Source organism: Orycteropus afer, unplaced genomic scaffold, assembly GCF_000298275.1.
Source record: "Orycteropus afer afer isolate SDZICR_OR568_19922 unplaced genomic scaffold, OryAfe1.0 scaffold00266, whole genome shotgun sequence".
In the NCBI taxonomy this organism is placed as follows: domain Eukaryota; kingdom Metazoa; phylum Chordata; class Mammalia; order Tubulidentata; family Orycteropodidae; genus Orycteropus; species Orycteropus afer.
Window position 1 is genome coordinate 3,468,147 of NW_006921853.1, and position 14,615 is coordinate 3,482,761.

General features: G+C 47.0%; 1 protein-coding gene across 1 annotated transcript in view; it reads right to left on the reverse strand.

The window, feature by feature from the left end:
* The window catches only part of LOC103204967 (major vault protein), a 27,668-nt gene extending 18,835 nt beyond the window's left edge, over nucleotides 1-8,833 (reverse strand). Inside the window, exons 1-4 of the mRNA XM_007950213.2 lie at nucleotides 8,709-8,833; nucleotides 8,260-8,455; nucleotides 1,421-1,544; nucleotides 1,177-1,308 (exon numbers count right to left, since the gene is read on the reverse strand). Coding sequence (XP_007948404.1) covers nucleotides 1,177-1,308; nucleotides 1,421-1,544; nucleotides 8,260-8,455; nucleotides 8,709-8,833 — 577 coding nt within the window. The remainder of the gene's footprint in view (nucleotides 1-1,176; nucleotides 1,309-1,420; nucleotides 1,545-8,259; nucleotides 8,456-8,708) is intronic.
* Nucleotides 8,834-14,615: the final 5,782 nt, after the last annotated feature.

Below are 14,615 nucleotides of genomic sequence, written 5' to 3' on the forward strand. Positions count from 1 at the left end.
GTATCACTACGGAAGTAGATTGCCCCATCTTCCTTCCGAGGAGTGGCTGGTGGGTTTGAACCGCCAGCCTTCTGGTCAGCAGTCAAATGCCTTAGGCACTATGCTGCCAGAGCTCCTTGTCTATGTATAGGTTCCACATAAGTACAATTAAGTGTTCTGGACTTTCCATTCTTCACAATGTTACCTGTAATTTGTTATGATCCATGTGGTTGAATCTCTTTGCATAGTCAACAAAAGGTAACATCTCTTAGTTCTCTCGTGCTGCTCTAAAAAAATACCATAAGTGGATGGCTTTAATAAACAGAAATTTACTCCCTTACAGTTTAGGAGGCTAGACGTCTGAGTTCAGAGTGCTGGCTCTCGGGGCTAGGTGGAGGCCAGCTTCAGCTCTGGCTTCCAGGCCTACTGGAGGAAGCTTAGAGGCTTCTCCTGACTCACCCAGTTATAAGGGCTGATGAATTCAACATTTCCAGGCTGCACACTGTTGGCCCACAGGCTGTGAAGGCAACAATCACAAGATTGGCCACTGGTTCAAGTCCAGAAAATGGAGATGATGAATTGTGAACCAAATGCAGAATCCTTTCCATATGTACTGGAAGCAGGCCATACCCTGAAGGTAACTCCCCTTTAACTGATTAACTGTTCACAGCATATTCCACCATGGAAGTGATTACACTATGTCCAATCTCATCATGGGAATAACTACATCCAGCTGCCAAGTCACTCAAAATCATGGCCCAGGCAAGTTGACATACAACCTTAATGGCCACAATATCTTTCTGGTATTCTCTGCTTCCAACCAAGAACCATCTGATAATCAGCAATGATATCCCTCATCCTAAATCCTCTTCTGAATCCAGCTTGAATTTCTGGCAGTTACCTGTCAGTACATTTACTTGTGTGTAATATTAATGATACTGTTCAGTAATTTCTGCATTCTGTTGGACCACCTTTCTTTGGAATGGGACACAGAGCTCGTTCCTGCTGGGGTAGAGCCAGCATGAAATGGGAGATGGGGAAGCAGTGGCAGTCCCTAAAGGCTTTCAAGAGACACTGGGGAAGCACTTTCTCCTGGGCTACAAGTGGCTTTCCCCACCTTTCCCTAATTCCCTTGTAGCAGAGGTAGTCAGAGGGCACTACCTGCCCACCACCATCTCAGTCCCTTCACAACTTTACCTGTCACCCTCTCCTTGCCATCCCGGTCCCTGCACTCCTTGCGGGCCCTCAGCCGCAGGGCCTGGTTCTGCCTGATGATTGTGGCCTGGATGATCTCCACGACCTCCACCTCCTTCTGGGGGATGTATGTGCCTGCAAAGGGAAGATGAAGAAGACATTAAAGGTCAGAAGATATCAGGGCTAAGGTGGGAAGGTAGGAAGCCCCTGACCCCAACTTGGGGTCTATGGAAGGAAGACAACTTACCAGGTCCTTCAAATAGCCACTCATCTCCTGCCACCACGTCGTCTCCATTCTTATCCTCAAAATCCAGCAACGCCTTAAGGTGGAGGGCAGTGTTGGGCAAAACCACCTGCAGTGGGGTTATGTTCTAGTGGGAGAAAGAGAAAGAGGTTCATGGGCAGTTGTCTTGGGACTCCAGAGGTCAAACTTGATACCTTTGAGGTTGTAATCCATGACATCAACCTTGACATGTCCCCAAATAAGACCATGGGTGGAATGTGTAAGGTAGGAGCAATCCCAAAGCCACCTGGTCTGAAGAACTAAGTGTTGGCCTCAACAGAGATAGAGAGTACCACTGCTGATGAGCCAAAATGTCATTGTTTTTGTTGTTGTTTTTCTTATGTGCTGTCAAGTCGGACCTGACTCATAGTGACCCCTTCTTGAGTTTCTGAGGCAGTATCACTATGGAAGTAGCTTGTCCAAATAATACATGTTTTTCCTGCAGGAAGTGCTTAGAACTTGCAATTCTCTATGAGGGAAACTGGGTAGAGGGTTTGGTGGGAGATGTAGGAGGAATATCAGGAAGCTGCATAAATTAATACTTTATGGCCTAGTATGAGGAGGCAGTCCTTCAGACCAGCCCAACAGCTATGGTCTTTCACACTCCTCCTCCTGCTAGCATCTTTACCTCGGAACAAATCCCCCTACCCCCATCCCAAGGCCTGTCAGCATGGTTAAACAGATACAATTCTGGGCTAGACCCCAAAATGTCTAGCCAACTCCTTCTTCAGGTGGTCAGGTGGGAAAAATCTATGTTGTGCTCCATGTGGTGAGTCACGTAGGCTTTGGGGTATGACTACAGGAGGAGCTTCGGAATCCCTCATGTTTTACGCATGTGGAGCAGAGCTTTCCCTTCCACCTAACTAGTCTCGCCAAGGGGGACTGGCTTAAGGAAGGCCTTTTGGGACCCTCACCTATAGTACAAAGTGGGTTATGCATAGAAGAGTCACCCTCTCCACCCAGATCTTTTTAAGTAAGGGGGAACCGGCTCAAAAATGGATCCAGATTTATTCTGGTGTGCTGTCTGCTTCTTTTTCAAGTAATAAAAGCTACTTTCCATGTGCTAACACTCTGGAAGTGTCTTGTGTGTTCAGGCTGTGGTCACACGGACATGGAGGGATCACTAGTAGTGATTGGTGTTCTCTTCCTAATGGTCTGGTTATTTAGGAACCTGGACCACCAAAGAGACAACCTGTCAATGTCCCATACCTCATGTGCATTGGGACTCTCTATGAACTATAAGGATGTAGGAAAGTATAAAGTGACATAACAGCCAAGTGTTAGACATGTGGCTTTAACTCAAGGTTGCCTCGTGGGCAAAAGATGGCCATTGCACTCCAGCATCACCTATCTTTCTGTCAGGAAGGGACCTGGCAAAAAGTTTTTAAGTTTAATTTCTAGAAATATTTCTACAAATAGGACTTCATTTGATCTTTGACAATGTTCTGAAGAAGGCAAGAAAGCAAGGAAATAGAGGCTCACAGAGGTCAAGGGACATGACCAAGGTCACAGAGCTAGGAGGGAGCAGAATCAAGACTTGAATCACAGTCTACATGAAGACTGTCTGCCCCCTTTCCCTTGAAGCTCTTACTCTGACTAAACTGGCCCTGAGATAAAGAGGTGAAGTAACTCTACTCACTGACCACAAACTGGGGCAGGAGGGAGGCACAGCTGGAGACTCACTGCTCAGGCAAGCCATTCTGTATACCTTCTATGTGCATGGCACTCTGTCAGTTATAGTAGGGGCAGGAGATACCCCCTGTCATCCTGGAGTCTAAGTTCCAGCAGGGTGATAAGACACAGACACAGAGTACTGTCTCCAAGAAGAGTGTAGGCAGTGTCAAGGGAGAGAGGCTCACCTGGTCCTGCATCTACTCTGTCATCACTTCTATCCATTCCATTGCAAATATCCCAGGTCTATTTTGAATTACTCCTGCCATCACTGTTTGAGTCACCACCATGTCTACCTGGCTGATGGAATTATCTTCTTAATTGGTCTCCTTGTTGCTGCTTTGGTCTCATTCCGGCCCATCCCCCACACTGCTGCAGGCTTCTAGCTTGGGTGACTGGGTACACAATAGATCATCAAGGAAAACTGAGAATATGGGAGACAAGATCTGAGGGTGAGGGACAATGTTAGGTTCTGATGTCTACTAAGAGGTGGCTGTGGAACATGAGAGGGAAGGCTTTCTCAGGCAGTTAGTGGATTCACAAGGCTGCAGGTCATAGAAACGAAGTAGTTAAAGCCATGAGAGCATTTGAGAGCAGGTAGGATGCTCCACACAGAACCTAAATGCACAGGGAGTAGAGGAAGCCATCAAAGTAGGTGAAAAAAGGCAGCCATGGAGCAAAATGTGAAAACATGTTTTAATAAGAGGGTGGATCAACAACAGATACGGCCAAGAGGACCTGTAGAATGACTGACCACAGGGCATCTTGGAGCTTTGCCAAAGTAGGTTTAGTGGAGGTTGGGGCAAGAGCCAGAGGGCAGCAGCTTGTGAGGGGCAAGGGTACAGAACAAGTATCAGTTGTTGTCAAAGAGTACTGTATTTTCATACAAACAATGTGCATGCTATATGATTTTTGCCAGCCATGCCCTCTCCCAGCAAAGTATTTTCATAAGCACATTATGCTATTTTTTTAAGTATTTTTTTTTACAGAAACAGGTTAAAAAAATTAGCATAGTGAGCTTATGAAAATACTCAGGAGGGGGATCAGTTGGCAAAAACAACTTGTTGCTTAGGAACCAACCCTATCATTAAGGTTTTGTGCTTAGGCTAAGACTATAAATCTGTAACCAAACTATCTCAAACTCTTTGTCTTAGATCTCTAGGAGATCTAATGCTCTGGGTGAAATAATGTTCAATAGTCTGTTCCTGACAGTAGACGTCATGTCATTGCCATGCTGCTGTCTTCAGTCCTGTGACCCCCTCTGAAATTACAAATATTTATAATTGTGTCTTTTAGACAATCAATGTCAGTTGTATTAATGTAATCAATAATGTTAAAGGTCATGATTTTCTTTGCCTTGCTTGTGACAGACCTCAATCACTGTAACCAATCAGAATATTGTGTTTGTAGTTGCTCCTATGACACTATAATTATGTGTGATTTATGCCCCTTCCTGGGATTCATGAGCTTCAGACCCTGAGGTTTCCACACTCCCCCATTTGAATGATATATTGCCTTCAACAAATCGCTTTAATTTCCTTTAACAAAATTGAAGACTTTTTTTCTCTACAATAGGTGCATCAACTTGACTCTGACGTAGCAACCCTGTGTATAACAGAATGAAACACTGGATGGTCCTGCACCATCCTCACAGTTGTTGCTATGTTTGAACCCACTGTTGCAGTCACTGTGTCAATTCATCTCGTTGAGGGTCTCCTTCTTTTGTTGACCCTTTACTTTACCAAGCATTGATACCTTCTTCAGCAGTTGGTACCTCCTGATAACATGACCAGAGTAAGCAAGATTAAGTCTCACCATCTTCACTGCTAAGCAGCATTCTGGCTGTATTTCCTCTAAGACAGATTTCTTTGTACTTCTGGAAATCCATGGTAAATTCAATATTTTTTGCTAACCTAAAAATTCAAATGTGTCAGTACTTGTTCAGTCTTCTTTTTTTATTGTCCAGCTTTCACATGTACACAAGGCAAATGAAAATAGCATGGTTTAGGTGAGGTGCACCTTAGTCATCAAAGTGACATCTTTGCTTTTTGACATTTTAAAGGGAACTTTTGCAGCATATGTCCATTTGATTGCCCAATATATGTCATTTGATTTCTTGGCTGCTGCTTCCATGGACATTGATTGTTGATCCAAGAAAAATGAAATCTTTAACTCCTTCCATTTCTTTACCATTTATCATGATGCTGTTTATTGATTCAGTTTTCTTTAAGTTCAGGTGTAATCCATACTGAAGGCTGTATAGTCTTTTACCTTCATAAATAAGGGCTTCAAGACCTCTTCCTTTTCAACAAGCAAATTTGTGTCATACAATTTAACATGATATGAATTATATGTACCAATGTCCAGAAATTAATTTTAAAAATACTGACAAAGGTGTACAGCAAGATAGCCCTTATAGAAATAGATTATAATCAATTGGTCAAGAAAAAGGCACAGTAGTGGAAAAGTTACAGACAGAAAGGAAAAAGAAGTGATAGGGAAAAGGTGTCAAGAGATGAGTGGACACCAAGGGACTGTTGTTGTTGTTGTTGTTGTTGTTATGTGCCGTCGAGTCAGCCCCGACTCATAGCGACCCCTCCTTGGGTTTCCAAGGCAGTATCACTACGGAAGTAGGATTGCCCAACCTTCCTTCCGAGGAGTGACTGTTAGGCCATGCAATCCTCAGCCTATATGACCATGAGACCAGAAGAACTAGATGGTGCCTGGCTACCACTGTCAACCACTTGGAGGGGGATCGGTGCAAGAGATCCTGGATAGAGTTGGAGAACAATGTGGAACAAAACTCAAAATCATTTAAAAAAAAAAAAAAAAAGGACCAGGTTTTCTGGGCTAATGGAGTCTGGTGAGACCCCTGAGACTATGGCCCCTCACCATAGTCAGGTCTGGAATTGAACTCTTGTGGCTTCCAGCCAAACAATAGACAGGCATATTGGGTGAACATTTACATCAAGTAGATACACTACTTGGAGCAATCAGTCATGGGAGAACAGAAGGGCAGTGTTTTCACAGGGAAACAGCTTGTGGGGCAGGAGTACATGGGAGGGAAGGGCACAGGGAAGAGGCAACTATGGGAAGGAAGTGGGAAGAGAGCTGTTTACACTGTGAGGAATTGTGGTCAATGTTATGAGACAAAATGTGTATGAATTGCTGTATGGAAAATGAATTTGCTTTGTAAACTTTCACCCAAATCACAATAAAAATTTTTTAAAAAAAGGAAAGAAAAGATGAGTGGGACAGGTCTGATGCCTGGGTCCACTTGGACAGAGGAGAACCTTCTACTCCAACAGGAAGAAAGGAGATGAGAATAGGTAAGTGGATGGGATACAGACCCAAATATTGCCAGATGGCCTCAGTTTTTAAATAAATAGGTAACCAAGTTCCTCAACAGGGAGGGGACAGAAAATAGGAAGAAAAGAATGATAAATATTTAGATGCATACAGGGGAGATGAAAAGAAAGCTGGCCAGAAGGGAAGCGAACTGGTGGCCAGGAGTTAGGTTGGAAGGAACCCCTTAATTCATTAGCTAGTTATAATACTGTCTTGATGGTGGAATCTTTCCACATAGCTATGCTTTTTCGAACAGGAATAGTTATCCTGACAGTGAGGATAGAAAAGGTATGTGGGATGGACACTGATCCAGAACAAATTTGGCCTCAAAGGGTCAAGGGTACAGGAGTAGAGAGAGTTGTGTCATGTGTAGAAGTGGTAAGTCAGAATAGCAAAAAAAAAAAAAAAAAAAAAAATACCAGGAAGAGAATCTAGAGATGAAAGAGACTAAAACAGAGGAGGAATAAGGAAGACAGAGCTAGTGAGAAGAGGCTGTAGGTCAGATCTCAAAGGTGGGGCAGGTGGCACATACCACTAGGCAGGTTGAAGCAGAAAAGAGCTAGTCCTCAGAATTGAGGTTAATAAGGCCAAGTTGTTGGCAGGATCATCTGTGAGGATATTGGTAAGGTTTCCAGGAGGACAAGAGGGTGGATGTGGAAGGCAGATTTGAACCAGGGGCCCACTGAGCCAGTGATGGTAGGAAGGAAGTGATGGTGGGAAGGAAGTGATGGTGCTGGCGGAGGTGAATGCCTTGAAGGATTCAAGGGTAGAAAAAGAGTCTAATGACTACAGGCTCCAAGGGAGAAAGGTCTTGGCCTCCTGGCTGGGACAACTGGGGTTTGAGAGAATGAACTGCCACCATGGGCAAGGGATGCTGAGGAAGCCAAAATCCTCACAGGAAGCAGAGGCTAAACCAAGGCAGGGATGGGGAAACCTTTACTCTCAGTCCTGGGGAGCTTTTAAATACTGATGCCTGGTCTACCCCTTAATCCCACTCAGAGACTGACTTAACTGATCTGGGGTAAGACCAGGACATGAATTTGTTTTCTAACTTTTAATTTGGATGATTTCAAATTTACAGAAAAGTTGCAAGAATGGTACAAAGAGTTACCACACATCCCTCCAACCAGAGTCTTCAAGGGTAACATTTTAATCACATTCTTCATCATTGCTTCTCCATACACACTCTTCCCACCAAGATGTTTGCCTATATGTGGGTACGAATGTTTTATAAAGCTCCCCAGGTCATGCTATTATGCATCCAGGATCAGTAACTACCTGAGTTAGTAGAAGAACCCAGTGCAGAAAAAAAGTACAAAATGGTAAGAAGGTAACTGGAAGAGAACAGTTAAGAAAATGGGGATGGGATGTCCCCTTGTTCCTGGCCCACGGCCTGAGGACAGCATTCACAAGGATTGGTTAGAACAGGCCATCTGAGCCTGGACCTTGCCTTGCCCATTATTTCTTTATCATTCCCTAGCAGTGTCTGACACTGTTTGACTGAATGCAATGTGCGTCATTTAGTACCAGAACTGGTTAGGAGCTTCCAGCAGCCTTGGAGCCTGGCAGACTAGATGATGAGATGGGTCACCAGTTCTCAAAGGAGAGGCTGGCTGTTGTGGGCATGTGTGGAAGAGGGAGTAAATGGAGGAAGCTGGTGGAAGGGGAATCAATTCTGCATCTGCTGAGTCAGAAGCTGTCACTTCCCTGCCACCCTACTGCCCCAGGTAGTTCCCTGCCCCCACCCCATCTCCACAGGGGCCTAGGGGAGGCAAGCAAGGTACCTTTTCCAGCAACTCCCCTGGGTATAGGGGGAATGGGTCCTGGGCCAAACGGATCTCCAGGTCAGCGTGGCGAAGCCGTACTTGCCCTGTGATGTCAAATAGTACTGAGCCCTGGGCATCCCGGCACACGGGGTTGGCCACCGTGCAGTAGTGGCGTGGAGGGACAGTTACCATGGGCACAGGGGCAAACAGTACCCTGTTGGAAGATGAGAAGAGGGGTGAGAACACAGGGAGAAGAGGGGTGAGAACACAGGGAGGCCATCCAGCTGCCAGAGGAATCAGTGAATGGGAGAGAAACTTGCCCACCTATTCCCATTGGAACTCCCCGTCACCTAAAGGAGAGATGCTCCTGCTTAGAAACAGGAGAAACGGGGCTGTGACCATGACAGCCAGCCTAATGGGCCCTCCTGAGCCCTGAGGGCTCCACACACAGTGGACCCCACACTGACCTCTCATTGTCCTGCCGGATGTAGGTCTTTGGCCCGACCTCCACGCGGGACACATTGCTGTTCTGGTCCAGCACATGGATGTAGTGGTATGGGGGGATGCGGATGATGGACTCTTCTGTTGCCATGGTGATCCTGGGGCTGAGCAGAATGCAGCACAGAGAATTCCACACAGGTGGAGAGAGGACACAGGATGAACATAGGGAATGGGCCAGGGAGGAAGAAGTCTGAAGAGGGGCTGGGGATGAGGGAATGGACCTGTCCTCCTCTAGCTCTGATCACTCCACCCTTCCATACAGCCAGGGCCCACTGCCTTTCCTCGTCCCACTCAGCACTACATACCCATCCAGAACACACTCTAGCCAAAACTTGCCGGATGCATTAATCACTGAAGCCCAGAGTTCTTTGCTGACTCCTTTCCCTCTGTCTCATTAACAGCCTCTCTCTAAACTGCTTTTGATCAAAACCCCCAGTCCCCACAGAGCATGGGGGAGTTGGGAGAGTTAGTCCTTCTATGGACCTGCAGCACGGAGGGGAAACAGTGGCTCTGAACAGCTCACTGGCTCCTTGGAGGCAGGCAGCCATTATCTAGGAGATCCTGAAGCCTGAGCTGTACTCAAATGTCACCCATAAATGCCCCCCAGAGCCACAGACTATTGGCCTGTACCCCTACCTTTCCTCTTGCTTCAAACAATCCTGGGGTACCTACTGACAAGGTCCTTCTCTCATGAATGGACACCCCTGACAGAACTGACACTCCCAGAGAATCGGCTGGACTGGAAACACCACACATTGTTCTAGCCTTTTCCTCCCCAGGTCCCTCTCAGGTCTGTAGTCATCCTTGGCTCTCTGCTGCCATGGGCAGGGACGGGTGGGTAGGAAGATGAAAGGAGGTAAATGAGTGTTATATTCCAACCATCCCCATCCTACCTGCTTCTGAACTGGGAGGTTGACCCAAACCCCATTCCCACTACCAGCACCCTTGAACTTTGGGTATGTTGTAACTCAAAGGAAACCAAGTTTATTGGGTGACTCAGAGCCTTGCCTTCTGAGACATTGGCCAGATGCTATAACCAGAAGGTAATTATACCTCAATGACCCAACAATTCATCCAACTTCCACTTCAGTGAAGAATGGGGAGTGATATAGAAAAGGGGGTGGCTTGGCATAGGAAAAATAGGCAGGAACCATGAAATTATGAATCCAGGCTGGAAGCTGCCCCAGAGAAGAGCTTGACATTGTACAGTGCAATGATTTTCTCACATATGACCATTCTGCCCTTGGGTTTGTAGTTCTGCCAGAAATAATTGCTTGGGCCACAGCTTGCCTTGTGATTGGCCTAGTTGATGCATCTTGCAGGGATTGGTCAGTTTATTATGCAAATATGGTGTATAAAACCATCCAATAAGTTTAAGTGACCTTGTGGGAATTGGTTGGTTACTATATACAGACTGTGCCTGCCAAGAGGATTGGTCAGTTCATGGTCTGGAGGGAGGGCTGTGACTTGAAATTGACAAGCAGTGGACTTATAAAGGGCTAATCACGCAGAGGTTGAGGGGGACTTCATTACCATCAAGAAGAGTTTAGAGTGGAGAGAATCCTTTGGACCTGGAGTCCCTGTGCTGAGAACCTCCTAAACAAGGGAGAGAGAGAGCTGTACCACTGAAGATGGCATGAGATGACATAAGTCAGAGCAACAGCACAAACAGCAGTAGGACGCATGACAAGAACCAGAGACTGGCACAAGGTGGCTGCAGTGGGCTTACTGACCCACAGAACAAGAAAGAGCTGAGAGCCTATGGGCAGGAAGCTTGCCAGCAGAGTGAGGTGCCTCCAGGCACTAGCCAGTGGGGCTATAGAATTGTAGCACTTGCCTAAGCACAGGAGTGGCAGAGAGAAGACCTGGGAGTGGGCACACCGAGAGAAGGGTGGCCTGCCTGCGGGAGTAAATGGGAATACCCTGAGAGCCGCCTGGTTGGAAGCTGTCCTGATCGATGAACTGTATCCTGTCTCCTGAGTTGTATCCTGTTACTTCCAAGTTGATCCTGATTCCGAGTTGTAGACGGTTATATTACCAATATTCCACATAATCGTTAGTTTGGTCTGTGAGTTCTGTGTGGCCACTGCAATGACTTTTTGAACCTAGCAGAGAAGTAGAGAGTGCCGTGAGGAAGATGGCTAGTGTCAGAAATGGTAAACAAGTTGGAGAGCGGAGGTACATCTGACCTCCATCTCATAGCTATCAGCTTCGCGCTGTTGCTGATTCTCATCCTGTCTGTGAACGCAGACAAGGTCTGATGCTAGTACGTTAACACTCGGTCCGCACAATCTTTACAATTTCAGTGTTTTGAATGGCTTTCAGAAATGGTGAGTTTTCATACAATCCTGACTTCTCACTTCTTTTGAAGAACTAGGAGACCAACAACACTGGACCCACATTCCCACATGGCAACACTGGCTGGAGCCAAGTAGTCAAGGTTGGCAATTCAATCCCACCAGATGTTCCATGGGAGAAAGATGTGGCAGTTAGCTTCTGTAAAGATTTACACCCTTGAAAACCCTATGAGGCAGATCAACTCTGTCCTATAGGGTCGTTAGGAGTCAGAATGGACTCTGGCAATGAGTTACTGTTTCCTTAGAGGAGTCTGGTGGTGCAGTGGTTAATCTCTCGGCTGCTAACCCAAAGCACTAGCTGCTCTGTGGGAGAATGACATGACAGCTGCTACATTCCAGTCTTGGAAACCTATGGGACAATTCTCTGCTTCTAGGGTTGTAATAAATTGGAATGGACTCTATGGCAACAGGTTTGGGTTTTATTTTGTTTTTTAACTTGTGCCTGAATGTCTGTCTTCATTTTGAAAGAGTACAGTCTTGCTCTGCTTTCCTGGTACACTTCCCAGGCCAGAGAGATGTTATTCTGTTCCTCATTCCTTCATCTTGAAACTCTGGAAGGGACTTGGCCTTACAGACACTTTTCTGCTGCTCACTTTGATGGGGAGTTTCCCAGCACTTGTAAGGTGGCTTTTCTAGCTCCAGAGCTCCCTCTTCTGTTGTTTTCTGGTACTGTCACAGACACAGGGGCTCCCTCTAACCCCCTGCCTCTCTGCCCCATCCCTTTTATCTGCCTCTTCTCTTTCCTTCTCTTCTGTTTCCACATCCTGCTGAGCTTTGTTCTCACTCCTGGAAGTTGTTCCCAGTGTGGGCTTGTCCTGGAAGTATTACCTTCAAGAGCCCACAGGCTTTGGGACTGCCTGTGTCTAATGCAGTTAAGCTATATGATCTTAGACAAGTCTGTTGACATCTCTGTACCTGTTTCCTTGTCTGGGAATGGACAATGACATCTACCTCAGAGTTATAAGGAGTAAGAGATTTACTGTATAAAGCCCCTGGAGCCAGGCTCAGAGTCTTCCTGCGGAGGCAGAAATAACACCTGAAGCCCAGCTTTCCCATGCAGTTAGGGGACTTGACAGTACCTGAGGCTCCCTCTGCCCCTGGCATCCCAGCCTTAGCCCTCACTTGTCAGGAGGGTGGCACGTGTGTGTCACTGTAGGGCCAGGGAAACAGCACAGCAGGGGCACGGGACAGCCTTTTTCAGCTGCTCCTTTGCCAGGTTCTCTGCAGGGGTGGAAGCCTGGTCAGGAAACCAGATGGGGAAAAGGAAGGGCCAGGGCTATGGGCGGAGCTCTGTGTGGCCCCATGGGAAAGGTGTGAATTCTAGATGGCCACCAGGCTGAGAGCAGGCTCTGGGAACAGCCTCTGTTTGCTCCTTGTTAGATGATCCCCTGCCTCCCAGGGCTGAGGCCTTGCCACCATCTGTCACCCCAGCTGGGCCCAGTCAGGGGGACTGAGAGCCTCACCCAGCTCAGTGACTCAGCTGAGAGTTATCCACTTAGCTAACAAGGCTGGGCTCCTGCTTTGTTCCAAGGTCAAGTCTTTACTGCAGTAACAGGACCCTGTCTTTTCTCCCTCACCATCCCCCCTGACCTACTATGCCCCCTCTATGCACTTGCCTGCTAACCAGACGGCTGGCAGTTCAAACCCACCAGCCACTCCTCAGAAGGAAGGTTGGGCAATCCTACTTCCGTAGTGATACTGCCTCGGAAACCCAAGGAGGGGTCGCTATGAGTAGGGTTTGACTCGACGGCACATAACAACAACAACAACATGCCTTCTTCCTAGAGCACCTGTCAAGTTCACCCTGCACAAGTGTTGCCTTCCTACCCTTGACACCCTTTCCTTCCGCTGAGGTAAGCCATAGGGAGGGGCCTCTTTGACTAGGCCTGTATGTCTCTGACAGGCCTCAGATTTAGACTTTTGTGGTTTATCAGATAATGTATACAGTTACAACCTCATACTTCCAATATATCAGGCCCTCAGAAGACAAAGGTTATAACTGTGTTAAAATCTGGGAGGTCCTGCTCACTGTACTAGGGCTCACCACGTGCCCACTTTCACCCCAAATCTTGCAGAGACCAGTGTCTTCCCTGCTGCAGTGCAGTGCATTGCTTACTGCGGTCCTTCTAGTCCTCATCCTCCATTGAGTCATGTATTATAAATCCTATTCTCTAAGCCTGTTTAGGAGCTTTGGTGGCGTAGTGCCTAAGGCACTTGACTGCTAACCAGAAGGCTGGTGGTTCAAACCCACCAGCTATTCTTGGAAGGAAGATTGGGCAATCTACTTCCGTAAAGATACTGCCTTGGTAACCCAAGGAGGGGTCACTATGACTGACTCCATAGCAGTTGAGTTTGTTTTGTTTTCTTTTGATGCCTGTTCGGCATGAAATGTATCTTGAATCCCACCTTACTGGAGGGTGTGACTCAAGTCACCACCCTTACCTTCTTGAGGGTATGTATATGAATGCTCTGGGAAGGTTCACTCTCTGCTCTGTTCTCCATTTGGTTCACCATCATCTCACCCCTGGACTTGAGACAGCAGCTGTCATCTGACCCACTAATTTTGGGGTCACCAACCTCTGCAACCACATAAATGGCGAGAATCCTCCAGACCTACCCACAGACTTGGGACTTGCCAGCCTCTAGCCTCCACCACCACGTGAGCCATTTCCTTGGGAGTTTGTGAGTTCTGTGAGACGTTACAGAGAAATATGGAACCCTAGGACAGGAGGGAGAGTACTGAGGGGAGGAGGAGGAGTTGATGTCAGAGATGATGGAGTGGTACAGCAGCTGGGAAAAGTTGGACATTTGGGACATCTTTAACCTCTGCCTTACAGGGACCAGCCTTGTGCTGATCCTTCTAAAAAATGATCTACTACTCGGTCTGGTCTGCAGTGAGGAGCATGAGCACCACCTGGATGCCTGTGAGAAACGCAGTCTCTCGGGCCTCCCCCTGGAGCTGCTGCATCAGTCAGCACTGTAACTCCATCTTCAGGGATTGGGCTCCATCACCATCTCTGGTCCAGTGCAGCTACTCTCAGCTCTGGCTGCCTTACAAAACCAAAGAAAACAAACTCACTGCCATGGAGTTGATTCCAACTCATAGTGACCCCCATTGACTTTTACGGAAGTAGATTGCCCAGTCTTCCTTCCACGGAGTGGTTGGTGAGTTTGAACCACCAACCTTCTAGTTAGAAGTCAAATGCCTTAGGCACTGTGCCACCAGAGCTGCACCTTATAGCCACTTTTAAATCAGACCTTTTAAGCCTTTATTAGACGTTTTAAAGCCACCCATCTCTGGTGGTTCTGATTCAGTTAGTCTGCGGTGGGGTCCTAGCGTTATTTTTTAAAGCTCCCCTGCTGACTTCCATATGTACCCGGGGTTGAGAACCAGCAGTGGCAACTGGAATCTGATGGGCTCTGTCACTGCCCTTGGGATCTTGGGCCACTTTCTAGCCTCTGAGTCCTGGGTCCTCCACTGTGAAATGGGAATGAAAGTGAGTGCTTCCTGGGGCT